The following is a 25613-nucleotide window of genomic DNA, read 5'->3' as shown; positions in this document are numbered from 1 at the left end:
GCTCTTCCTCTTCAGTTGCAACCTCCTGGGTTCCAGTTTGTGCCCATTGGCCCTTGTCCTGTCACTGGGCACCTTAAAGAGCATTTCTTTGCTCTTCCCTTGTTGTGGGCAGAGACACTTTCTGTCAGACCAGCTTGCTCAAAGCCCCATCCAACCTCAAGATGAAGAACCACCTCAGGTTTTCATCTGATGATGGAATTGTGTCAGATTCCTCCCATTTCAAAATTTGTTAGCTAGACCTTTACCAGAACCCCCTTTCTAAGGAATGAAGTACCAGACAAGCAGGCAGCCTCTGAGGACCACCACCTTTTCCTGGTGGAAATCATACCTGGCTACTGCTGGACACAGCCAGGTTCTGCAGCTCAAACACACTGACTTCTCCTTTGCTGTCCCCTACCAGCAGGCAATCGGTGTTCTTAGCGAAGAGCACTGAGGTGAATATCACTCCTGGGTTGGCAAAGCAGGAGATGGTGGGGTCCAAGCTGCAGCAGAGGCAAGAATTAACAGGTAAGGTTGCTTCTTCTGGAGTGTACTGTCCTGTAGGGTCTAGCAGCCATGAGAAATGTTGCATGTTCTACTCCATGTTCTAGACTTCTGGAGCAGGGCAGAGATGAACTTGAAGATGATCAAAAAGCTGGAGCACCTCCCCTGTGGGGACAGGCTGAGAGAATTGGGGTTGTTCAGCCTGGAAAAGGCTCTGGGGAGACCTAATAGCAGCCTTTCAGTGTCTGAAGGGGGCTACAAGAAAGACAGGAAGGGCCTTTTTACAAGGGATTGTAGTGATAGGGTGAGAGGGAATGGATTTAAACTTGAGGAGGGGAGATTTAGACTGGAGATGAAGAAGAAATTCTTTACATTGAAGGTGGTGAGACACTGGAACAGGTTACCCAGGGAGGTTGTGGTTGTCCCCTCCCTGGATGTGTTCAAGGTCAGTTAGATAAGGCCTTGAGCAACCTGGTCTAGTGAAAGGTGTCCCTGCCCACAGCAGGGGGTTGAAACTAGGTGACCTTTAAGGTCCCTTCCAAGCCAACCAAACCTACCTATTCTGTGAACCCATGAGAAGCCATTACTCACATGCTGACACGAAGATCCCAAATTTCTGCTCTGCTTTCATGTGCTGCTGCAAAGATGAACTCTGATTTTGGAGACCACATGATGTCATGAACAAAAACAGCAGTGGAACGGAAAGTTAGAATGGGTGCTTGGGAATCCTGGTGCCACAAAATAATCTTCCAGTCAGCAGAGCAGCTTAGGAACATGTCAGTGCTGAAGGGATTCCAAGCAACTTTGTACACAGGAGCCTTGGGGGTTAGGAAGAAACAGAAGAGAACTTGGTGTTATTTGAAGAGCTACAGCCTCACAGGAGGGCTTTTCATAGTGACCTTTCATGGAGAGCCCTCTGACCTTAGTAGTAAAGCCAGTGTTGTGTTGGTTTCTTCTCTCTAGTATTAGCTGATAGGATGAGAGGAAATGGCCTGAAATTGCACCAGGGGAGGATCAGCTTGGACATGAGGAACAACTTCTTTCCTGCAAGGAGTGGTCAGGCATTGGGACAGGCTGCCCAGGGAGGTGGTGGAGTCACCATCCCTGGAGGAGTTCAAGAAACCTGTGGACATGGCACCTGGGGGCATGGTTTAGTGGCCATGGTGGTGGTGGGTTAATGGTTGGACTCGATGACCTTAGAGGGCCTTTCCAGCCAAAACAGTTCTATGATTCTGTGTGTCCCCATCACAGGAGAGATCTTTGGAATAAAGATCTGTGGATTCTGTCCCTTCAGCAGCTGTCAGGAGAAGCTGATGCTCATCACTGGCGAGGCCACACCTTGAATCAGTTTTGGGCCCCTCACTACAAGGACATTGAGGGGCTGGAGTGGGTCCAGAAAAGGGCAACAAAGCTGGTGAAGGGTGTAGAGAAGAAGTTGTGTGAGGAACAGCTGAGGGAACTGGGGTTGTTCAGCTCAGAGAAAAGGAGACTGAGGGGAGACCTTTTGGCTCTCTACAACTCCCTGAAAGGAAGCTGGAACCAGGTGGGGGTTGGTCTCTTCTCCCAAGAAACAAATGATAGGACAAGAGGAAATGGTCTCAGGTTGCATCACTCACCTTATGGCCTCTGTATGTCTCTAGAAACCACTCATCACAGGAACAAGAACACAGGTGGATGTGACCCTCTTCTGTCCCAACAAGATAAACATTGGTATCCTGACAGAAAGGTAAAAACAGCATAAGTTGGCTTGACCTAGTAGTTATGAGAAATCATGTGGCCAGCAGGAGTAGGTCAACCATTGTCCTCCTGTACTCAGCACTGCTGAGGCCACACCTTGAATACTGAGTTCCATTTTGGGCTTTCTGGGCCTGTCACTCCAAGAAGGACATTGAGGTGCTGGAGCAGGTCCAAAGGTCAACAAAGCTGGTGAAGGCTCTGGAGAACCATTCTGGTCAGGAGCAGTGGAGGGACCTGGGGTTGTTTAGTCTGCATAAGAGGAGGCTGGGAGGAGACCTTCTGCCTCCTTACAACTCCCTGAAAGGAGGCTGGAGCCAGGTGGGGGTTGGTCTGTTCTCCCAAGGACCAAGTGATAGGATGAGAGGAAATGGCCTCAAGTTGCAGCAGGGAAGGTTTAGGTGGGATGTGAGAAGAAAATTCTTCCCCTTGAGGGTTGTCAAGGCCTGGAACAGGCTGCCCAGGGCAGTAGTGGAGTCCCTGTTCCTGGAGGGATTAAAAAGATGTGTTGACGTGGTGCTGAGGGATGTGGTTCAGCAGCAGACTTGGTAGGGTTGGTAGTGTTGGTTGACAGGTTGGACTTGATGATCTTCCAACCTGGTTAATTCTGTTCTGTTCTGTTCTATTCTGTTCTGTTCTATTCTGTTCTAATGGTTGCACTCCACAATCTTAATGGTCTTTTCCAGCCCAAACCATTCTGTTTCTATGATCACTCATCCAAAAATCCATCAAGGCTTGGATGAGTTTGGCAGTGACAATTTCCTGAAGGTGGAGCAGCTGCTGGAATGTTGTGTGCTGTGCTGCTTGCAGCAGATAGAGCAGTGCCAGCCTGTATCAGCTTTCCTCTGTGTGTTCTCCACCTCTGCAGAACATATGCTGTCATTCTGGATTCATCAAGAAGTCTGCAATCCATGTGGACAAAATATTGTGCTGGATAAACAGGAGAAACATAGCCATCTAAATCCTGGGCATGGGAGATACTGAAAAGTCAAATCTCATGGATTTGACCAACACACAGAGCAAAGCTACTTCAGGATGTGGCCCAAAGCAATGGTGAGTGTCATGGCTGACATGTTGGAGTTCACAGAATCATAGAATGGTTTGGGTTGGAAGGGTCCTTAAAGATCATCTAGTTCCACCCCGCTGCCACGGGCAGGGACACCTTGCACTGGACCAGGTTGCTCAAAGCCTCAGTACTCAAGGCCACAGGTGCTTTCTTGGTTCACCATATTGTCCATTTGGGGTGTAACTCTTAGTAGCTAAGAAGCAATTTGTTTCAGAACTAAATATGCTCTAAGTACCAGTAACAAGTCCCAGGCTAGAGGGTATTAAAGTAACTGCAGCTGAAGATCTGAACCCTGTTGGATAGTTTTCCTGGGTCTTGGACCATCCAGTGAAGTGATTAATCCCCTGTACTGGGCACTGGTGACACCACACCTTTGAGTAGCAGGTGCAATTTTTGGCCTTTTACTCCAAAAAGTGTTGGAGTGGGTCCAGAGAAGGGCAGTGAAACTGGTGAAGGGTCTGGTGAGGAGCAGCTGAGGGAACTGGAGTTGTTGAGCCTGGAGAAAAGGAGGCTGAGGGGAGACCTCATTGCTCTCTACAGGTCCCAGAAAGCAGATTTGAGCCAGATGAGTGTTGGTCTCTTCTCCCTTGTAACAAGTGACAGGACAAGAGGAAATGGTCTCAAATTGCTCCAGGGGAGGTCTAGATTGAAGCTTAGAAGAAACTTTTCCTGAAAGGGTTATCAGACCCTGGTCCTGGCTCCCCAGGGGGTAGTTGAATCCCCACCCCTAGAGGGGTTTCTTAGAGTCAGAGATGTGTTGCTGAGGCACATGGTTTAGCTCCAAACTTGTTAGATAATGGTTGCACTCGGTGATCTTCAGTCTTCTCCCCCCAAAATGATTCTCTGACATTCTGAGCCTACCTTTGGATGGAAGTCAAAGCACATCCCAGGTACTTCTCGAGATAACAGAGCTTCGCTTTTCCTTCCTTTCTCACCTGGGAATATTTTCCTCACTCTTTCTGTTCGTTTTAGTTTCATCACATCTGTACAAACAGCAAGAATTTTTGTCAAACAGGTATGTGGCAGAGCTATGAATCATGGAATAGTTTGGGTTGGAAGGGACCTTTAAAGCTCATCTAGTCCAAACCCCCTACAGTCAACAGGGACATCTGCAACTACAGCAGCTCAAAGCCCCAGACAACCTGACCTGGTATGGTTCCAGAGACTGGGCATCTACCATCTCTCTGGGCAACTTGGGCCAGGGTCTCACCACCCTCAGTGTCAAAAATGTCTTCTTTAGATCTAGTCTAAATCTGCCTCTCTTAGTTCAAACCATCATCCCTTGCTTACCAGTGCAATCCAGTCTGGGCTGTAGAAACCACTCAGTGATTCGGCCGTCTGCTGACACACAGAGTAATCTCTCTTTTTTGCCACCTCCTTTTACACCTCTGTCCTGTTCCACCCACTTCAGCTGCCATACAGGACCTGTATGGCTATTTGAGGAGTCACTGGGACAAGAGGTGCATGTGAAACATCATATATTAGAAAAAGACAAGGCAATATAGTTGAAAACTAATAATTTGTAATGAAGATCAAGTCATAGAGCAGAAATGTTTAGCTGTAAGAAAAAGAAAGAAATCTGAACACTGGCTGTTTTCCCCAGGAAATGTTTCTTTTATCAGACATAGAATCCCAGCATGGTGGGGATGGAAGGGACCTCTGGAGATCATCCAGTCCAGCCTTGCTTCTAAAGCAGGAGCACCCAGGATCTTAAAGGCCCAGTGGGTTTGGAATCTTTCCAGAGAAGGAGACTCCAGTCTGAATCTCCCCTCTTCCAGCTTCAGTCCATTCCCCCTTGAATACTGACAAAAGTTGGGAGGAAAGTTTTGCCTTACTTATCAATCCTGTTACTACTCCCTCAGCTTTTCAGTTGTGGATAATCTTTTAGCTGCTATTGGCTAAGACATGACCAAGGTGGGAGGAGATGGGAAATCACAGCCTTACCTGCTGTCCAAAAGCGAGGAGGTGTCGCAGCTCTCTGCACTGAAGATTGCAACAGAACCATCATACATTCCAACTGCTAAAAGGTTTGGGAAGGCCATAGAGAAATCCAAAGCAGTAACACCATGTTCACACCAGAAAATACGCTCTGGCCACTGAGTAGGAGGAAAATACAGGAGTATTTTCAGTAGTTTCTTAATTGTCCTTGGTCTTCTCAATATGTGATACCAAATTTCCAGGCTATGTTGGGAAAAATCAAGTGCTGGTGACCACAGTGACTAATCCTAGACAGAACAGGTTGCCTAGAGAGGTGGCAGAAGCCCCATCCCTAGAAATATCCCAGGTCAAGTTGTTTGGGGCTCTGAGCAACCTGATGTATCACAGAATGCCTTGGATGAGGCCTTGGTCAACCAAGTCTAGTTGAGAGGCATCCCTGCCCATGGCAGAGAGGCTGGGGTAGGTGATTTCTGAGGTCCCTTCCAAGCTGAGCCATTCTATGATTCTGTGAATGTCAGTTTGGAAGGGACCTCAAGGATCACCTGTCCAACCTTTCTGGGTAGTAGTATAGTTTAAATGAGATAGCCCAGCACCCTGTCAAGCTGAGTCTTGTTGCATCTGTCCCTGATGACTGCAGGAGGGTTGGACTAGATGACCTTTAGAGTTCCTTTCAACCCAAACCAGTCTGTAAAGTTGTGATTCTATGGCATTAGATGCTATATTCTAAATGGTTCAGTTTATTTCTTGCTGCAACTGATTAAAATGAGTAAAAAAATAGTAACTATGCAGAGGTATGACACCATAAAATAAGTTAGATGGGCCTACTCCAAACCAAATACCCAACAACTGAGTTTATAGATTCATACAATGATTTGGGTTGGAAGACAACTTCAAGATCATCTAGTTCCAACTCCCTGTCATAAGCTTGGACACCTCCCACTAGACCAGGTTGCTCAAGGCTTCATCCAGCCTGGCCTTGAACACCTCCAGAGAGGGGGTAGCCACAACCCTAAGATTCAGCTGTGGGAGTATAGTGTGAAGGTTTTGTTTTAATTCTTTTCAAAGTAAACTTGACAGTTAGGAAAGTCTCTCTGATGGTTTTCTGTCCAGTAATATGAAAGTGAGAACCTTTCCAATGACAGAAACTTGTCTGGAGAATCTAACACACTTCAGATAATCTGCATGGAATTTATCCATGGAACCAAAGAACTGATTCAGCTCAGATGGTTAAATCCTTTAAGTCACTGCAGTGAGCTCTTGAAACTATAGAATCAGAGAGTGGTTTGGGTTGGAAATTACCTAGTCGAACCCCACCGCAGTCAACAGGGACATCTGCAACTACAGCAGGTTGCTCAGAGCCCCCAAACAACATGACCTGCAATGGTTCCAGGGATGGAGCTCCTACCACCTCTCTGGGCAACCTGGGCCAGGGTCTCACCAACCTCAGTGTCAAACATTTCTTCCTTCTCTCCAGTCAGAACCCCCCTATTGAAGTTTCAAACCATCACCCATTGTCCTGTCGTAGCAGACCCTGCTCAGAAGTCTGTTCCTGGCTTTTGTCTCAGTCCCTTGAAGTCCTGAAAGGCCACCAGAAGGCAAAACAACCCCAGGTCTCCCAGCCTGGCCTCATAACAGAGGGCTTCCAGTCCTTGGATCATTGTTTTGGCCTCCTCTGGCCCTGCTTCAACAGGTCCATGAAATCTACTCTATTTTTATTATGAGAAGTTACATCACTGGAGGAGTTTAGGAAGAGACTGGATGGGGTGCTTGGTGCCATGGTTTAGTTGATTAGATGGTATTGGATGATCTCAATGATCTCAAAGGTCTCTTCCAACCTGGTTAATTCTATTCTATTAGATAATTTTATTAGATACTAATTTTTCCCCCTTCAACTTAAAAGAATTTCATGGTCCAAAAGGAAATGGATGGGAAAGAAGAACCCTTAAATTCCAAATACAGGTGTTCTCTGTAATGAGACTTAGTAAGTATTCAACATATGGCCTATAGATCCTCAAATGCAGAATGTAAATGGATTTCTTTTCATGTTTGCTGTTCTCAAGACCTGTTCAGCCCAGAACATAATTTATACACCCTTGGGTTTACCCACAGTAATAACAAACCAGAGTGAGAGTCTTGGGTTGGTCACCCTAGGGATTGGAAATGGGATGCGGGGATCCGCAGTGCTATGTTGCTACCTGAGAGCTGCAGCCACCTGTTAGCTGTTTGATGACCTGCTTGCAACCAGTTTAGCTCCTGTGAGCAGTGTCTGTGTTACCAAACCTCCAGCGTGGCCCACACCTCTGCTGCAAATGTCAGCTGAGAGGATGGAAGGGCATCTGGAACAGGGTGTCCCAGGGAGGTCATTGGGGTCCCATCCCTGGAGATATTCAAGGTGAGGTTTTACAGGGCTCTGGGCAACCTGATCTAGTTGAGGATGTCCTTGCTGACTGCAGAGGGGGTTGGTCTGGATGACCGTTTGGGGTCCCTTCCAGCCCAGCCCATTCTGTGATCTGTAAATCAGCTGCCAAGGGATGGGCTCACAGAGCTTAATTTCCTGCCTCCTACATCTGGAAACACCTCTCAGTGTTACAGTGGGGACTGAAGTGCACAGGCACTCCTCTCTGAAATAATCAGACCTTCTGTATATTGACCAGGCACAGGCCCTAAACCTCCTTTGCTGCTGATTGCAAAAGAAGAGGGGGCTCACAAGTAGCCCTGTGGAGTTGTTTGCTGTTGCCAGGGACAGAGATGGTATAAAAGGAATTGCAGAGAAGGAAATTCTGTGTCTGGAGATTAGGAGCAAATTCTTTAGAGTGAGGGTGGTGAGACAGATTGCCTGTGGAGGTTGGGGCTGTTTCCTCCCTGGATGTGTTCAAGTCCAGGTTGGAAGAGGCCTTGAGCAACCTGGGCTAGTGGAAGGTGTCCCTGACCATGGCAGGGGTTTGGAACTAGATGATTGTGAAGTTGTCTTCCAACCCAAACCATTCTATGAGTCTATGAACTAAACTGCTTCCTACAGTCACTCCCTTTAGGTCAGGATTTAAGCACACTGAAGGTACTGCAGTTGGAATTAACTTCCAGAACTGTGAGATTTGGGCTAGCAGACTCCACCTTGCTGCTTAGGTCTTGTTTTTTGAGACAGGGGGAGAGAAATAAATAAAGCAGAGTACAGCAGAAAAATGCAGAAAGGAAAACTGAGGACAAAGAAACAAACTGGCTGCTCGTTACCATGGGGTTCTTCAGTGACCAACAGCAAGCCAAGCCTTTCTTCTGCTCTTTGAAATCAAGGGTTCTGTAACCAACAGCTAAAAGATCCTGAAAGCACAGATGAAGAGATATTTATCAGTAGAACTTAAAAGTTCAGTTGTTTGTTTTTAAAAGGCATCTTGCTGCTCACACTGACTCTCACAGCAGAGTCTGGAAAGACAATGCTTGTGTCACTGCAAGTAAAATAACACAGGAGAAGAACAGGATTTCAAAATGTCTAGAATACAGGAAATTGGTCCAGTTACAAGTGTTGTGATAGCCACTATCAGTTGTGTTTGCAGTCCCTTGGCCTTCATAAAAACATCCCCTCTCCCAGAGGGGAACAGACATTATTCTGTAACCATATTTTAGCATCACAGACTGGGTTGGGTTAGAAGAGGCCTTCAAAGGTCATCCAGTCCAACCCCCTTGCAGTCATCAGGAACAGATGCAACTGGAGCAGGTTGCTCAGAGCCCCAAACAACCTCACCTGGAACACTTCCAGGGATGGGTCATCTACCACCTCTCTGGGCAACCTGGGCCAGGCTCTCACCACCCTCAGCATCAAACATTTCTTCTTCCTCTTCAGTCTGAATCTTCTTCTTTTAGTTCAAACTGTCACCTCTTGTCCTTGTCACAGCAGGCCCTGCTCAAGTCTGTCCCCAGCTTTCTGAAGAGCACCAGAAGGTCTCCCTGGAGTCTTTTCTTCAGCAGGCTGAACAACCCCAACTCTCTCAAGCCTGGCATCACAGCAGAGGAGAACCCTAAACTGTAGTTAGGAAAGCCATAAATTTTAGTAGGAAACCCCTAAATTTTAGTTAGGAAAAACCTAATTTGAGTTGGAAAAACCTAAACTAACACTTTAAAAGTAGGTATTTGTTTGCCCTATAATTCTAAGGCTGAAGTCTATAAATATATCCATCTTTCTGGGGCTCTGGTTGCTCCCTTGGGGCTATCTTACTGGGTTTATGTTTCTCATCCACCTGCTTTTCACCATCCTTCCATTCATTATGTTTGCTGTGGCTGTTACAAGCTCTTCTGAAGAATTGAGCTGTAGATTAATCTCAAGGTGGAGCTCTCTGAACCATTCTCACCTCCACTGCAACTGAACTAACCAAACTTGGGCCAGCTGCTCATCTTATGACACCAAGGTGTGTGGTGTGGTGGACTCACTTGAGGGCAGGGATGCCATCCAGAAGGGTTTTGACAGGCTTGAGAAGTGGGCTGGTGCAAACTGCATGAGGTTCAAGTCAAAGTGCAAGTCCTGTGTCTGGGTCAGGCCAGTCCCAAGCACAAACACAGGCTGGGTGCAGAGTGGGTTGAAAGGAGTCCTGAAGAAAAATACCTGGGGATGTTGGTTGATGAGAAGCTCACCATGAACCAGCAGTGCCCTCATGCAGCCCAGAAGGCAACCATGTCTTGGGCTGCATCAAGAGGAGTGTGGCCAGCAGGGCACGAAATGGGATTCTGCCCCTTTGCTCTGCTCATATGAGACTCCACCTTGAATACTGTGTCCAGTTCTGGTGTCCCCAGCATAAGAGGGACATACAACTGTTGGAGCAAGTCCAGAGAAGGGCCACAAGGATGACCCAAGGGCTGGAGCAGCTCTGCTATGGGGATGGGCTGAGGGAGCTGGGGTTGTTCAGCCTGGAGAAGACTCCAGGAGGACCTTTTAACTGCCTTCCTATACCTGAAGTGATACAGGAAGGCTGAAGAGGGACTTTCCATAAGGATGTCTAGCAACAGGATAAGGGGGAATGGTTTGAAGCTGAGGGAGAGGAAGTTTAGACTGGATCTTGGGAAGAAGTTCTTTAGTATGAGGGTGGTGAGACTCTGGAATAGGTTGCCCAGAGTGGTTGTGGATGCCTTCTTCCTGGAGGTGTTCAAGGCCAGATTAGATGAGGTCGTGGGCAACCAAGTCTAGTTAAAAGGCATTCTTGACCGTGGTGGGGAGGGTGGATCTCTGAGGTCCCTTCCAACCTAAAAGTTTGCTGAATGCTGCTTTCTTGGAGGTTGCTGTTAGAAAGAAAGGTTTGGTATCTAAACTAGCACTAAAAAGCAGCTTAGAAGCAGCAGTTTAACTTACTGGGTTTTCTTTGCTCCAAGCCATGCTGCTCACACTGTAACCATTAGTTAAATCACAGGTATATGACCACAGCCATTCCATGCTGGGATCAAGTTCTTCTGGGGTTCTATTTAGATCTGACAGAATTGATGGGTCAGTGAGCACTTCCTCTTCTTTATCCTTCTTTTCCTCATCATGCTCTTCCTTATTCTTCTCTTCATCATGACCTTCCTGGTCAGTTTCTTTCACAGCTGCTGCTGTGTCTGTTATAACATCAGAATCTAAAATGCACAAACATGGTAGAGTCTGAGTAAGAATATTTCAGATACTGAACTACAGTCATCCACATCAGAGGAAAAATTTGCTCTTTCCCAAAGATCTTGCAGCAAAATCCTGACTATTTGAGGAAATAAGATATCCTAACATTAAAAATTATGGCTAAAATGTGATAGGGATATAAAAAATGGCTGGATCTTTGGTTGGAAAAGACCTTTAAGATCATCAAGTCCAACTGTTAACCCAGCACTTCCAGCTCCCCACTAAACCATCTCCCTCAGCACCACACCTCCATGGCTTTGAAACTCCTCCAGGTGTGGGAACTCCATTACTGCCCTGGGCCAGGCCTTGAAGCTGTTCCTTCTTGTCCTATCTCTTGTTCCTTGGGAGAAGAGACCAATCCCCACCTGGCTCCAGCCTCCTTTCAGGAAGGTGTAACTAGAACATATCAGGCTATTACCTGAGAAACTGAAATGATGACAGAGAGGGACAACACAATGAAACCCGTGGGACCAGACTACCTAGAGAGGTTGTGGAGTCTCCTTACAAACCCTTACCAACTTTTTTTTAACTGATGAGCTCGTGTTCTCAATTTGAACTGTGGGGTTACTGTCTAAACCTTCAGTTTCATGCAGTTCTTAAGTATTACTCAAGTGAGCACAGGAGGTGGCATCTCAACATGAAGAGTAACTTCTTTGTTGTAAGGGTGCTGGAGCCCTGGAGCATATTGCCCAAAGAGGTTGTGGAGCCTCCTTCTCTGGAGATTCCAAATCCAGTTGGACATTGTGATCCTGGGCAAGCTGCTGTGGGTGCCCCTGCTTTAGCAAGGGGTTGGACTGGATGATCTCCAGAGGTCCCTTCTACCCCTGCCATGCTGGGATTCTGTGTGACTCTGCCTTTTTCTCTTTAGTCCATGTGTTAACGTGGAACTCCTGTAAGAGGTCAGACATTAGCAATTGGGTCCAGGGACTGCATCGCAGAGTGAATGTACTTTATGTTAGACACCGCACATCTAACAGGTTCAAACTTCAGTTTCCCATCAGTCTCTTCATAAAATACATGTTTAAAAATATTGCAAAAGACATTCCAATGCAATGAAAAATAATATATGGTTGGAGAAGCAGCAGAGTTAATCCATATCTTACCTGTCAGGAAATAAAAGTTTGACTGATGTGGGGAGGAGATGAGCCAGCTCAGAACTGATTTATTTAGTTCTTGCACCAAGTGTGGTGTGTTAAAGTGAGTGTAAAACTGCCAAGTTCATGTTGACAACCCATAAACTCTCCTCTCCTCTGTGATTTGTCTGGAGAGACATTTAATGAGGGACATAACTCCCTGGCCTGCAGTAGTGTGCAAAAGCCTTGTGCTGAAAACAGGGAAACCAAAAAGAAACAAACCTCTAAAGACAGGAAACTGCCGATAAGCTGCAAGTTTGGGTTGGAAAATATTCTCCAACAGGATCCTCTCCATGAAAACCAAACCCTGCTGGAAGTTTTCTGATGTCAAGATAGCTTCTGAACAGTGTTTCTCATCTTTGTGGCTTCTGGCCGAGGTAGCACTTTCCAGCGTTGATGTAGAAGATATTTTGCTGCCTGACAACAGAGAATAAGGTAGAGAAGCAGTTTGAATGTGATTATAGTTTGAAGATAAAAGTCAAGGGGATAAGAAGTCTCTTCCTCCTCCGCCGCCTGCAAAAAGCACAGAACACAGGAAGTTGAGAAACTTTGTTGTGAGGGTACTGGAGCTCTGGAGCAGGCTGCCCAGAGAGGTTGTGGAGTCTCCTTCTCTGGAGACTTTCAAGACCCATCAGGATGCATTCCTGTGTGACATGTACTAGTTGGTACTGCTTTGGACTCAATCTCTAGAGCTGTCTTCCAAGCCCTAACATTCTGTGATTCTATCATTATCAAAAAAAGACTTCCACTTTTTTGTCTTGTTTTCAATCTGTTTTCTTCTGTTGCACAAATACTCCATATTTGGGCCATGAGAAGATACTTCTAGAATCTGGGCAATGAGGAAAGGCTTCTGGAATTTTTCACAATTGGTGTTTATTGGCATTATACAAGAAAAGATCTTGGTGCAGACCTGTCCAGAGCATTCAGTCTGGAGGAAAGAAGGCTGAGGGGAGGCCTCCTGGCTATATGTAACTCCCTGAAAGGAGGTTGGAGCCAAGTGGGGGTTGGTATCTTCTCCCAAGGAAGGAGGGACAAAACAAAAGGAAGTGGTCTCAAGTTGCTCCAGGGGAGGTTTAGGTTAGAGATGAGCAACAATTTCTTCCCCTTGAGGGTTGTCAAGGCCTGGCCCAGGCTGCCCAGAGCTGTGGTGGAGTCTCCATCCCTGGAGGGTTTCAAAGCTGTGGAGATGTGGTGCTGAGGGCTGTGATTTAGTGGTGACCTCGCAGTGCTGTGTTAATGGTTGGAGCTGATGATCTTAAAGGTCTCTTCCAGCCTAAACAATTCTGTGAAAGGGTAACTTCTTGGATGAAACAGGGACTTCCACAAAAGAAGTTGGTAGATGCATAGAATGGTTGGGTTGCAAAGGACCTTAAAGATCATCTACTTTCAAACCCCTGCTATGGGCAGGGACAACTCCCACTAGAGCAGGTTGCTCAAGGTCTCATCCAACCTGGATTTGAACACTTCCAGGGAGGGGGCATCCACAACCTCCCTGGGCAGCCTGTTCCACTGCCTCACCACCCTTCACTGCAAAGAATTTCTTCCTAATCTCCAGTCTTAAGTGCTGCTACCTTTCCATGAGGTAAGACTGTTTCACTGTGGTTTGCAGGACAATCATTACTGATTGTTTTCTTAAAATAAAGCTAGAACTAAAGCTTAAACCATTTCATGTTTTGATAATTTACATAAAAATAACCCTTGCAGTGTAGGAAGCAAACCTGTCAGACTGCGATACTTTATGTATTTTCTTCATGCTGCTTTCACTATACAGGGTGGTGATATGGGGGCAGACATGGCAGAAATGTAAAGCTGGAAGAGTATTACCTGTGTCAGAAGTGCTAGATGTAGGCTGATGTTGCTCTTCAGCTGGGTGAGATTCGCTGCTTCTCCTGGTTGTGGCTCTGATACCTTCTGCTCTTGACCTAGGGTCTATTTCTGGTGCGTGAAATGAATCATACAAGTCCCACAAGGTGACCATCACCCCTAGAAATAAAACACACTTTATGATTCACAGATTGCATTGGGTTGGAAGGGACATCTTGTACAACCCCACACTGCAGACAGCAGGGACACCTCCAGCTAGACCAGGCTGCCCGGGGCCACACTAAGTCTGATCTTGAATGTGTACAGGTCTCTTTTTGAGCAAAGGTTGACTTTTTTTACTACAGGCCTAACTATTAAGCTTTGAAACTAATTTTGGGGCAAACAAGGCTGTAGCAGCAGCTGTTGTGTGACTGCAGCAGCCACATCGTGGATTTCTGGGTGTGTGTCTTCCCCTCAGCAGTGAAACAGTACTCTCTCACCTTCCCTCTGTGTGCTCTTCTTTCAAACACAGGCTGGAATGAGCCCTGCTGATGCTGAAGGCACAGAAAGAAGGGGAGGTAGATTCATAGAATCACAAAATGGTTTGGGTGCAAGGGACCTTAAAGATCATCTAGTTTTAACCCCCTGCAGGGACACCTCCTACTAGCCCAGGTTGCTCAAGGCCTCATCCAACCTGACCTGGAGCACTTCCAGGGAGGGGGCATCCACAACCTCCCTGGGCAGCCTGTTCCAGTGTTTCCCTCACTGGAAAGGATTTCTTCCTAATCTCCAGTCTAAAACTCCCCTCTTCCACCTTCAAGCCATTCCCCCTAGTCTACTTTCTACAAGCTCTTACAAAATGTCCCTCCACAGCTTGTAGACCCCCTTCAGGAACTGGAAGTAGATATTAATCTGATTTGAAAACATATTTTGCTGCTTCTTTTTTTCCCCACTTATTTTGCATACACTCATGAATACAAAGGGAAAAGGGTTGGAACTGCATTCTCCACTGGTTTTCTTTCTTCTGCACACAAAAAATGTCCATAGTGAGGAAAAGCTCATCCCAAACCTCTGTCATTTACAGCATTGAGGTTGCCCAGTTTGTAAAATTACATTTCTCTTGTGAGACTGCCAAGATGGTCTGCCTTCCCCAAGATAATAAATCTCCCAACAGAGGTTCTCTTCTTTGCATTAGGGCAAACAGGAATAGAAACCAGCAGCACTGAAAGGTCAAGGGGGAAAAAAGGGAACTGTGTCCTTTCACATTTCAAGAGGATAGCTGAGCATGGGGTGAAGTTCTACCTCCTAAGAAGGCTTGCAAAGTGCTGGGGAAGCAGCACACAGCAGCTCTGTTTTATTGCAATGGATACAGTGTGCCAGCAGCAGTGTTCAAATTTTAGGAGATGTAGAAAAGGTCAACTCAAATCGCACTGACCTGCCCAATCTTAAGGCAGAGGAAACATCTCCTGCTTGGAGATGGAAGAAATTAAACCCTGTCCTCAGTGTCCTGGCTGTGAGTGGGGAATCTTGTGAGGTCCAATAATTTGGCTGTTGCTCAAGTAGTTCCGGGAGAGGTTTAGGTTGGGCAATGGGAAAGATTTCTTCCCCAAAAGGTGTCTCTGGATGTATTTTAAAGCTCTGTAGATACAGTGCTCAAGGATATGGAGTAGTAGGGGTCCTGGTAGAGTTAAGTAAGAGTTGGACTTCATGATCTTAAAGGTCTTTTCTAACCATAGTGATTCTGTATGATTCTGTGAGATGCTGGAGCACGTCCAGAGAAGGGCAATGAAACCAGTGAAGTGTCTGGAGAACAGGTCTGTTGAGGAGTTGTTGGGGTTGTTGAGCCTGGAGAAAAGGAGGCTGAGAGGAGACCATCTGGCTCTCTACAGCTCCCTGAGAGGAGACTGGAGCCAGGTAGGGCTTGGTCTCTTCTCCCAAGGAACAAGTGACAGGACAAGAGGAAATGGCCTGAAGTTGCCCCAGGGGAGGTTTAGGTTGTAGGAGGAACAATTTCTTCCCCAAAAGGATTGTCAAGCCCTGGCCCAGGCTGTCCAGGGAAGTGGTGGAGTCTTCATCCCTGAGGGAGTTTCAGAGCCCTGTAGATGTGGTGTTGAGGGACATGGTTTAGTGGTGGATTAACAGCTGGATTGAAGATGTCAAAGGTCTCTTCCAACCACAACAATTCTGTGATTCTGTGTGCTAGAGTTTTGCCAAACAAGTATTTAATAAGTAAACTAAATGTAACAATAAACACAACTGCCAGGGGTGCACTGCAGAAAGTGAGAGCTTACCTTTATCCTCCAGGATGATTTTGTCACACTGGGCTTCCTTGTTCTTTGCAGCTGTGTCCAGGGTCTGCATGGCTTTAGCTACAAAGTGATCGTTACCAGGCCTGGCTTTGCAGACATCAGCATAAATCCTGTTCCTCTCCCTCGGGAAAGAAAAAAAGCACTTTCTGAAAGACAGCTACATTCCACTTCTCAGCATTTTGAACCACAAGCTAAATAGCAGAGGATATCATAAAGGTACTGTGAGCATTTTATTTCACTCCAGATAGCATCTTCCAGCAGATATTCCTGAGCCTGTGGTACTGGTCTAAACCAGAAGTGGTCTGTTGAGGTAGGAATCATCAGAGCACCTGGCAGTGCTAGGTTAATGGTTGGGCTTGAAAGGTCTTTCCCAACTTAAACAACTCTTTTACTTGCCAACTGCAGAACACTGCACATCAGGCTTCGGGACTTACATCTCCAAAAGCTGTGTGACAAGTCCATCAGTCTTACATCTATCATGGAGAGAACTTGGCTGCACTCTGTCCCAGTCAGCTGCTGGGAGAAACCCAGAAAACAATGGGTTCTGTGTTAACTCCCTACCAAAGTTCATGGTAGTCCAAGGAGGAGACTCTGGAATGGTAACACTAAATGCAACTAAGGGGAGAAAAATATTTGAACAGGCAGTAGGGTGAGGTTTCTTCTGGCTAGGAGCACTGTGAAGAGCTTCAGAGGAAGCTGATGGCAGCCTAGTTTGTAAGGAATTCAGGCTGTCCTCTCAAGAGACTCAAGCTCAGTACACCTTTGAACAGAAGTGATGTGACAAGGTCAGCAGTAGCTGGGCATGCTGAGCATGCACATACACAACTCCCAGTTTACATACTGGATTCTTGCAGCATCTTCTGATTCTGCAGACACCACAACAGATGGCTTCTCCAATATCCAGAGGGTTTCTGTCTCTGTGAGGAAAACATCCACTCTTCTGTCTAAGTCTTCTTCTGTCAGTTGTTCTTTTATCTCCTCTTGCCTCATCTGCACATCTAAAAAATTATTGGAGGTTCATGAGGGAGACCATTTTGGCTCTAAATTTCAAAGACAAATTAGTTCTCAAACTGTTGTAATAATTAAGAGAGAATCCTAGAATCCCAGCATGGTAGGGGTTGGAAGGGACCTCTGTGGAGGTCATCCAGTCCAACCACTCTGCTAAAGCAGGGGCACCCACAGCAGCTTGCCCAGGATCACAATGGCCAGCTGGCTTTGGAATCTGTGGCCTCAGCCTCTTGATAGATCAAGGGAGACAGGGACCTGCTGGAGAGAGTCCAGTGGAGGCTACAAACATGCTGAGGGGTCTGGAGCATCTCTGTGAGGAAGAAAGGCCTGGGGCTGTGGAGCCTGGAGAAGGGCAGCCTGAGAGGGGATCTGCTCAATGCTTGGAAAGAGCTGTGGGGACCAAGAGGATGGGGCTAGACAAGGCAAGAAGCAATGGGCAGAAATGAACCCAGGAGGTTACATCTAAACAGGAGGGAAAAAATTCTTTGGTGTGAGGATGCTGGAGCCCTGGAGCAGGCTGCCCAGAGAGTTTCTGGAGTCTCCTTGTCTGGAGAGCTTCCAAAGCCAGCTGGCCATTTTAATCCTGGGCAAGCTGCTGTGGGTGCCTCTGCTTTTTCAGGGAGGCTGGACTGCATGATCTCCAGAGGCCCCTCCCAATCCCCACCTTGCTGGGATTCTGTGAGCAGGAGCCAAAACTTGTGAGACACTGCATTTTTTTGATGTTGGCCATCTCACACCCATGCTTTACAGTGTCTCATAAGCCCTAGTGCTCCCAAGAACAGTTTAAATCTAGAATTGTCTGGTGTTTGTACTTTACCAGTTATGTCTCCTCCAGAGCCAGGTTTTGGTATCTCATCCAGTATGGACACAGCTGTCAGTGTATTTGGTACAGAAGATCTGCTTCTACATGTCCTTCAGTAACAGAAATGAGTAGAAATAGTGTGAGACGGCAGATGTCAGTGAGCAAAGCACTACAAAAGTCACAGTGTTGTTATCAGGACAAGCCACAGAGGACTTCATAGCACACAGAGGGATGCTTTCTTCTGAAAGTCATAGAGGCTTAGGGAAGAAAATAATGAAATGTTTTGAAAATGACTTCAAAAGGAAGATTTTTCTCTGGCAGCATGTCCTGAGGCATTAAGTAGATGATAGAAAAGCAGCTGTTGAGTTCTCATATTTGCTCTTGGCATGTAATAAGGTGAAGTGCTGGCTACCTGCAGTGTGGAAACACAAAATCACAGATAGCACAATTCCCAAACAGAACTGACATCCTCCAGAGCTTTGCACGTGCTGAAATGTCCTTGGAATGCACAAGAAACTCATTCAGATCAGCTTGGTAAAAACCCAGAGGTGATGTTCCTAGAGGAGATAGCTGTGTTTCATGGTTTGGAGCAGACCAGAGCTGATTCTGCTCAGTGCTGTGGCTGCTGAGCTCAGCCTCTGCTCACTGATGACACTTTCTGGAGCTTGTGGTGTATTTCTGCAGCCAGTGGAGATGCGGTGCTGAGGGACATGGGTTAGTGGTGACCTAGCAGTGCTGGGTTAGTGGTTGGGCTTGATGATCTTGAAAGTCTCTTCCAACCAAATATATTCTGTGATCTTAAACATCTCTCCCAAGCAAAATGATTTTATGATTCTGTGTGTTTTAGGAAGGAGGCAGAGGGATGGAGAGCTAGTAAGGGCTCTCAACTTGCTGCCCTGAGGCAAGCCACGAATGGATGCACCAGGACATTCTGTGGAAACCGAGGGGAACTGGCACAAGAGGAGGACAGGGCCAGCCCAGCTGAAGTGCTTCTATGCAAATGCACACAGCTTGGGCAACAAACAGGATGAGCTAAGGGCCACTGTGCTGCTGGGATGCCATGACATAGAGGCTATTACTGAAACCTGGTGGGATGATTTCCATGACTGGGATGTAGGGATAGACAGGTATAAGCTCTTTAGGAAGGATAGGCAGGGAAGGAGAGGAGGAGGTGTTGCCCTCTATGTCAATAACCAGCTGGAATCAGTGGAGCTCCACCTGGGGAGGGATGATGAGCTGGTTGAGAGTGCATAGGTTAAAATTAAAGGCAAGACAGGGGAAAGAGATATTACTGTGGGGGTCTCCTACAGACCACCTGACCAGCAGAACCAAGCAGATGAGGCCCTCCACAGGCAAATAGAAGCGTCTTCTGGGTCACAAGCCCTGGTCCTCATGGGCGATTTCAACCACCCCTGACATCTGCTGGAGGGACAACACAGCAAGGCACCAGCAATCCAGGATGTTCCTGGACTGCATAGAAGACAACTTCCTCCTCCAAATGTTAGAGGAACCAACAAGAAAAGGTGCTATGCTGGACCTTTTTCTCACCAACAGGGAAGGGCTGGTAACCAATGTGAGGCTCAGAGACAGCCTTGGCTGCAGTGACCATGAAGCAGTTGAATTTAATGTCCTCAGGGCAATCAGGAGGACATATTCTAAGCTTACAACCCTAGACTTTAGGTGTGCAGACTTCAATTGCTTCAGGAATCTGCTAGCCAAAGTGTCATGGGACAAAGCCCTGGAGGGAAGAGGGACCCAGGACAGCTGGTCAGTATTCAAGGACCACCTCCTCTGTGTCCAGGAGCTATGTATACCAACAAAGAGAAAAGCAAGAAAGAATGCTAGGAGGCCTGCCTGGATGAGCAAGGAGCTACTGGACACACTATTACTTAGAAAGAAACTCTACAGGAAGTGGAGGGAAGGACAGCTAGAACAGGGGGGATATAAGGAAGCTGCCTGAGCAGCAAGAGACCTGGTTAGGAAAGCCAAAGCAGAGTTTGAATTGAATCTAGCCAGGGAGGTTAAAGGGAACACTAAGAACTTCTACAGGTATATTAATGGGAAGAAGAAGACTAGGGAAGGTGTGGGCCCCCTCAGAAAGGAAACCGGTGAAATGGTCACAAGTGATACATAGAAGTGATACATGATGAGGAAAAGGCTGAGGTTCTCAATAACTTCTTTACCTCAGTCTTCACTGCAAGGGCCTCTAGCCACACTGCTGGAGTCATGGAAGATAATGGCAGGGACCAGGAGGAAGAACTGCCCATCATAAGTGAAGATCAGGTTCGTGATCACCTTAAGAACCTGAAAGTGTTCAAGTCTGTGGGACCCGACGGGATTCATCCACGGGTACTGAGAGAACTGGCAGATGAGGTTGCTAAACCCCTCTCTATTGTATCCTAAAGTCATGGCAGTCTGGGGAAGTCCCCACAGACTGGAAAAGGGGAAACATTACCCCCATTTTCAAAAAGGGTAAGAAGGAGGAACCAGGGAACCTCAAGCCAGTCAGTCTCACCCCTGTGCCCGGAAAGATCACAGAGCAGATCCTCCTGGAGGCACTACTGACTCAGAAGAACAGTGAAGAGGTGATTGGGAACAGTCAGCATGGCTTCACCAAGGGCAAATCCTGCCTGACAAACCTGGTGGCCTTCTATGAACAGATGACAACATTAATAGCTGAGGGGTGAGCAACTGATGTTGTTTACCTAGGCCTGAGCAAAGCCTTTGACACTGTCCCGCACCACATCCTGGTCTCCAAACTGGTGACACATGGGTTTGATGGGTGACCACTAGATGGATAAAGAACTGGCTTGATGGCCGCACCCAAGGAGTGGCTGTCAATGGCTCCATGTCCCAGTGGAGGCCAGTGACAAGCGGAGTCCCTCAGGGATCAGTCCTGGGACCAGTCTTGTTCAACATCTTTGTTGGTGCCATGGACAGTGGCATTGAGTGCACCCTCAGCAAGTTTGCTGATGACACCAAGCTGTGTGGTGCAGCAGACATGCTGGAGGGAAGGGATGCCATCCAGAGGGACCTGGACAGGCTGGAGAGGTGGGCACAAGCCAGCCTCAGGAGGTTCAACAAGACCAAGTGCAGGGTCCTGCATCTGGGTCGAGGCAATCCCAGGCACAAATACAGGCTGGGCAGTGACTGGCTGGAAAGCAGCCCTGAGGAGAGAGACTTGGGGGTGCTGGTGGACAAGAGGCTCTCAGTGTGCACTTGCAGCCCGGAAAGCCAATCAGATCCTGGGCTGTATCAGAAGTGTGGCCAGCAGGTCAAGGGAGGTGATTCTCCCCCTCTACTCAGCTCTGGTGAGACCCCACCTGGAGTACTGCATCCAGTTCTGGAGCCCCTATTACAAGAGGGATATGGAGGTGCTGGAGTGTGTCCAGAGAAGGGCCACAAGGATGATCAGAGGGCTGGAGCACCTCTCCTGTGAGGACAGACTGAAGGAGTTGGGGCTGTTCAGTCTGGAGAAGAGAAGGCTCCAAGGTGACCTAATTGTGGCCTTCCAGTATCTGAAGAAGGCCTACAAGAAGGCTGGGGAGGGACTTCTCAGGATGTCAGGTAGTGATAAGACTAGGGGGAATGGAATGAAGCTGGAGGTGGGGAGATTCAGGCTGGATGTGAGGAGGAAGTTCTTCACCATGAGAGTGGTGAAGCCCTGGAATGGGTTGTCCAGGGAGGTGGTTGGGGTGCCGTCCTTGGAGGTGTTTAAGACCAAGCTGGATGAGGTTCTGGCCAGCCTGATCTAGTGTGGGGTGTCCCTGCCCATGGCAGGGGGGTTGGAACTAGATGATCCTTGTGGTCCCTTCCAACCCTGACTGATTCTATGATACTAAGGAGAATTTAAATAACATAGAATCATAGAATGGTCTGGGCTGGAAGGGACCTCCAAAGGTCATCTAGTCCAAACTGCCCCTACAGTCAGCAGGGCATCCTCAACTAGATCAGGTTGCCCAGAGCCCTGTGGAGCCTCACCTCAACTATCTCCAGGGAAGGGCCCTCAACCACCTCCCTGTTCCAGTGTTCCACCAACCTCATAGTAAAGAACCTGCTCCTAACATCCAATCTAAATCTGCTGTTCTCTAGTTTGAAGCCACTCCCCCACGTCCTGTCACTGCAGGCCTTTGTAAACAATCTCTCTCCATCCTTGTAGCCCCCTTCAGGTACTGGAAGGTGGCTATTAGATCTCCCCAGAAATACCACAGGACTGAGTGCTGCAGTTTGCCTTCTACCTCTCTGGAGGAGTTTTTAGTGGGAGTTTTGACAGTCACTCATAAATCCCATCCTTCTGACATACACCCTTTTAAGTATTTGTAAGCGTTTATGAGATCCCCCCTCAGTCTTCTCCAGACTAAGAAGCCCAAATTCTCTCAGTCTTTCCTCATCACAGAGATGTAGCTCTTTTCTGTACCTTCTAAAGCAAGTCCCTGTCTTTCTTGAACTGGGGAGCCCAGAACTTGACCTGGTACTCCAGCTGTGGTCTCACCAGGGCAGAGTAGAAGTGGAGGAGAACCTCCCTTGACCTGCTGGCCACATTCTTCTTGATGCCATTGGCCTTGCATAAAGTCAGCATGTTGCCTTACCTTGGGAAGGATCCTACAGTGGCATTCACTTCTGTTGTTTGAATTGTGGAAAGGAAAGAGAGAAGACTGGATCCTGTGGCCCAAGGGCAGGTACTGGGTGCTAAGAGCTTGTCCTGTCTGGCTATAGCAGTACTTGAATCTGAAGTGAAGAGTGGATGAGGTGTCACATCCTTTCCTCCGTCACCAAAAACCTGGAGAAATATTGAAATGATGGTAATAGTTTCACTCTGTTCCCCAAACCAGCAACAGTGGTGACATTTTATCTCATCTGGGACAAAAATAAGACCCTGGATCCAGGCAGGAAGCTGATAGCTCAAGCATCTCCTCTCTGTAAACAATGCCACACATAGACCAGGGGAGGGCATGGGATTTGTGATTCTGCTTTCATATGATCATAGACACAGAATGGTTTGGGTTTGAAAGGACCTTAAAGGTCATCTACTCCAAACCCCTGCAGTCAGTAGGGAGAGCTGCAGGGACAGCTGCAACTAGAGGAGGTTGCTCAGAGCTCCAGACAACCTGACCTGCAATGGTTCCAGGATCTACCACCTCTGTAGGGAACCTGGCACAGGCTCTCACCACCCTCACAGTGAAGGTGAACCCTTTAGGATTTAACCTGGAGAGGACTCTCACCTTTGCCTGGGACCCCTTTGAACTCTCATTATAAAAATGGCTGCAAAATCCAAGACTACCAGCATGGTGTGATTATTTTATGGGAATCTTTATTTTGTAGGTAGAGAGAGAGGTGCTACACAGAATGGTTTGGGTTGGAAGGGAGCTTAAAGTTCCAACCCTCCAATATCTCACATAGATTTGACTGCAAGTAGTTCTCGGGTTAGGAGAAGAAATGTTACTCTAGTTTTGTATCATTAGTATTATTCTTGCAGGCTGCTTTTGGACACTAATAATTTCAGAGTGGATTAAGCTCTTGAGTCCAGAGAATGACAATGAAGCTGGTGAAGGGTCTAGAGCACAAGTCTTGTGACTAGCACCTGAATGAACAAGGTTTGTTCAGGCTGGGGAAGAGGCTGAGAAGAGACCATCTGGCTGTCTACAGCATCCTGAAAGGAGGCTGGAGCCAAGGTGTGCGTTGGTCTCTCCTCCCAAGAAACAAGAAAGGCAATGGTCTTAAGTTGCCCCAGGGGAGGTTTAGGTTGGACATGAGGAATAATTTTTTGCCCTTGAGGTCTGTCAAACCCTGGCCCAGGCTGCCTAGGGCAGTAGTGGAGTCTCCATCCCTGGAGGGGTTTCAAAGCCATGGAGATGCAGTGATGAAGTACATGGTTTAGCAGCACACTTGGCAGAGTTCGATCGTGGTTGGATTCAATGATCTTAAAAGTCTTTTCCAACCAAAACCATTCTGATAATTTTCTTTCTCTACAGCTCTTCAGCTTTACACTGTTACTTCCTCCTCTCTCTCCCCCTTCTTTTCTGGCCACTCTTAACCTCTGCAATAACTAATTAAAGCTTTTTAGCAGTAGTGTCAATAGCTTCTTACTCGCAGGGCACTTCTTTTATCCACAAGAGAGCTCCTGGACACAGCTCTGACATTGGTTGTCGTGGATTGTCTTCCACAGGTTGCTGCTGGGGTTGAGATGCTCACTCGTCTTTGGCTACCAGAACTTGCTGCTGGGGTTGAGATGCTCACTTGTCTTTGACTGCCAGAACTTGCTGCTGATTCTTGACTTACCCTGAAATCACCAGCAGAATTTCTATTTCAGTCAACAAAATACAAACAATCACTGCAAGCACCAAATGACTTGTGTCTTTCATCAGTGGTTTAAAGGCTTTCACAGAATCCCAGCATGGTAGGGGTTAGGTGGGGCCTTTGGAGATCATCTAGTCCAGGCCCCCCTGCTAAAGCAGGGGCACCCACAGCAGCTTGCCCAGGATCACAATGGCCTGCTGGGTTTGGAATCGCTCCTGAGAAATAGCCTCCATAATCTCTCTTGGCAGCCTGCTGCAGGACCCTCACACTAAGGAAGTTTCTCCTCTTATTCAGATGGAACCTTCTCATTTCCAGTTTGTGCCCATTGCCTCTGGTCCTGTTACTGGGCACCAGTGAAAAGAGTTGGCCACATGCCCTTGATCCTTAAGGTGTTGATGAGCACTGAAAATATCAATTTAATTGATCCATTTATGAGGATGGTAATCCTGAAATAACATAATTGCATCCAAAACTGCCTTCAGCTTCTACAGAGGTGGATGGGATGGGGGCAATTCTTGCTGCGCAGTAGCAGTCTAAAATCCATTTTACTGCTATTCGATGTGGCAATAAAGAGACGTTAGATCCAGCCTGTAGCTGCCTGCGCGGCCTGTTACATGGGCACCCGGACCAGAACACTGTGGGGACCCTCCCTTTGCCCACCGGCCCGGTGTGCCCGGAGCCGCACCGCAGGCCCCAGGCGGGGACTGGCCTTGCGCAGGCTTCCGGTGTCAGCCCCCCACCCCCGGTGCCACTCACAGCGGGGGAAGCCGCCACCCGTTGCCGCCGCTAACACCGGGGCCCAGCATGGCGACCGCGCCTGGGCCGGGACAGAGCGTCTCGCGGTAACCATGGCAGCGCCCCCCTCAAGACACGGCGCAGGGATTGGCTTGCCAAGAACGGCGTCACCGATAGGTCGAGCAATGGCGCGCGGGCCCCGTTCTCCCCCGCGTCCGCCCGCCTGAGGAGGGACCCCGCGGCCGGCCCGTCCCCGGGCCCCTCTCCGTGCCCGGCGGGGCTGGGCCGCCTCGCCTCGCCCCTCCGCCTCCCCCTGTCCGGCCCCGGGGCTCCTCCTCTGCCGTCAGGGCCGCGGCAGCCCCCGCGCCCCCTTTGTCACTGAAGCACAAAGCTCCGCAGCGATCCTGGGGAGACAGGAGCTTCTGCCACCCCGCCGTAAAACCTCGGCCCCGGTGGCGGGGATCGGGGCAAGTCTGGGTATTTTAGGGAAAGATTTAGGCCTTTGGGTTTGTTGTTTTTTTTTGTGGGTTGGGTGTTTGTTTGTGGTTTTTTTGGTGTTGTGGGTTTTTTTTTTCCCTTCGTTTGGTTGAGTCAGCAAAGTTGCATGGCGGGTGGATGCCTTTCAGCATCACCCCACGGGGACCAGTTTTGAGGGTTTGGTGGGAAAGCTGGTGTC

The 25613-nt window shown here is 47.9% G+C and overlaps 1 protein-coding gene across 1 annotated transcript; it reads right to left on the bottom strand.

Annotated features, from left to right (window-relative positions):
- Positions 1-16: 16 nt before the first annotated feature.
- Positions 17-25052, bottom strand: DNAI4 (dynein axonemal intermediate chain 4). The gene is made up of 15 exons (XM_054164965.1): positions 24888-25052; positions 22524-22721; positions 21046-21112; positions 16937-17093; positions 16078-16217; positions 13808-13966; positions 12206-12400; positions 10554-10813; positions 8450-8536; positions 5228-5379; positions 4574-4731; positions 4145-4266; positions 2100-2198; positions 1075-1301; positions 17-482 (listed from the first exon to the last, which is right to left on the bottom strand). The coding sequence occupies exons 1-15, from the start codon at positions 25050-25052 to the stop codon at positions 323-325; spliced, it is 2346 nt and encodes a 781-aa protein (XP_054020940.1). The 3' UTR covers positions 17-322.
- Positions 25053-25613: the final 561 nt, after the last annotated feature.

The sequence above is a fragment of the Dryobates pubescens genome, chromosome 11 (assembly GCF_014839835.1).
Source record: "Dryobates pubescens isolate bDryPub1 chromosome 11, bDryPub1.pri, whole genome shotgun sequence".
NCBI classification, from domain to species: domain Eukaryota; kingdom Metazoa; phylum Chordata; class Aves; order Piciformes; family Picidae; genus Dryobates; species Dryobates pubescens.
The sequence above is the reverse complement of the archived record's forward strand: the minus strand, read 5'-3'. Positions and strand labels throughout refer to the sequence as shown.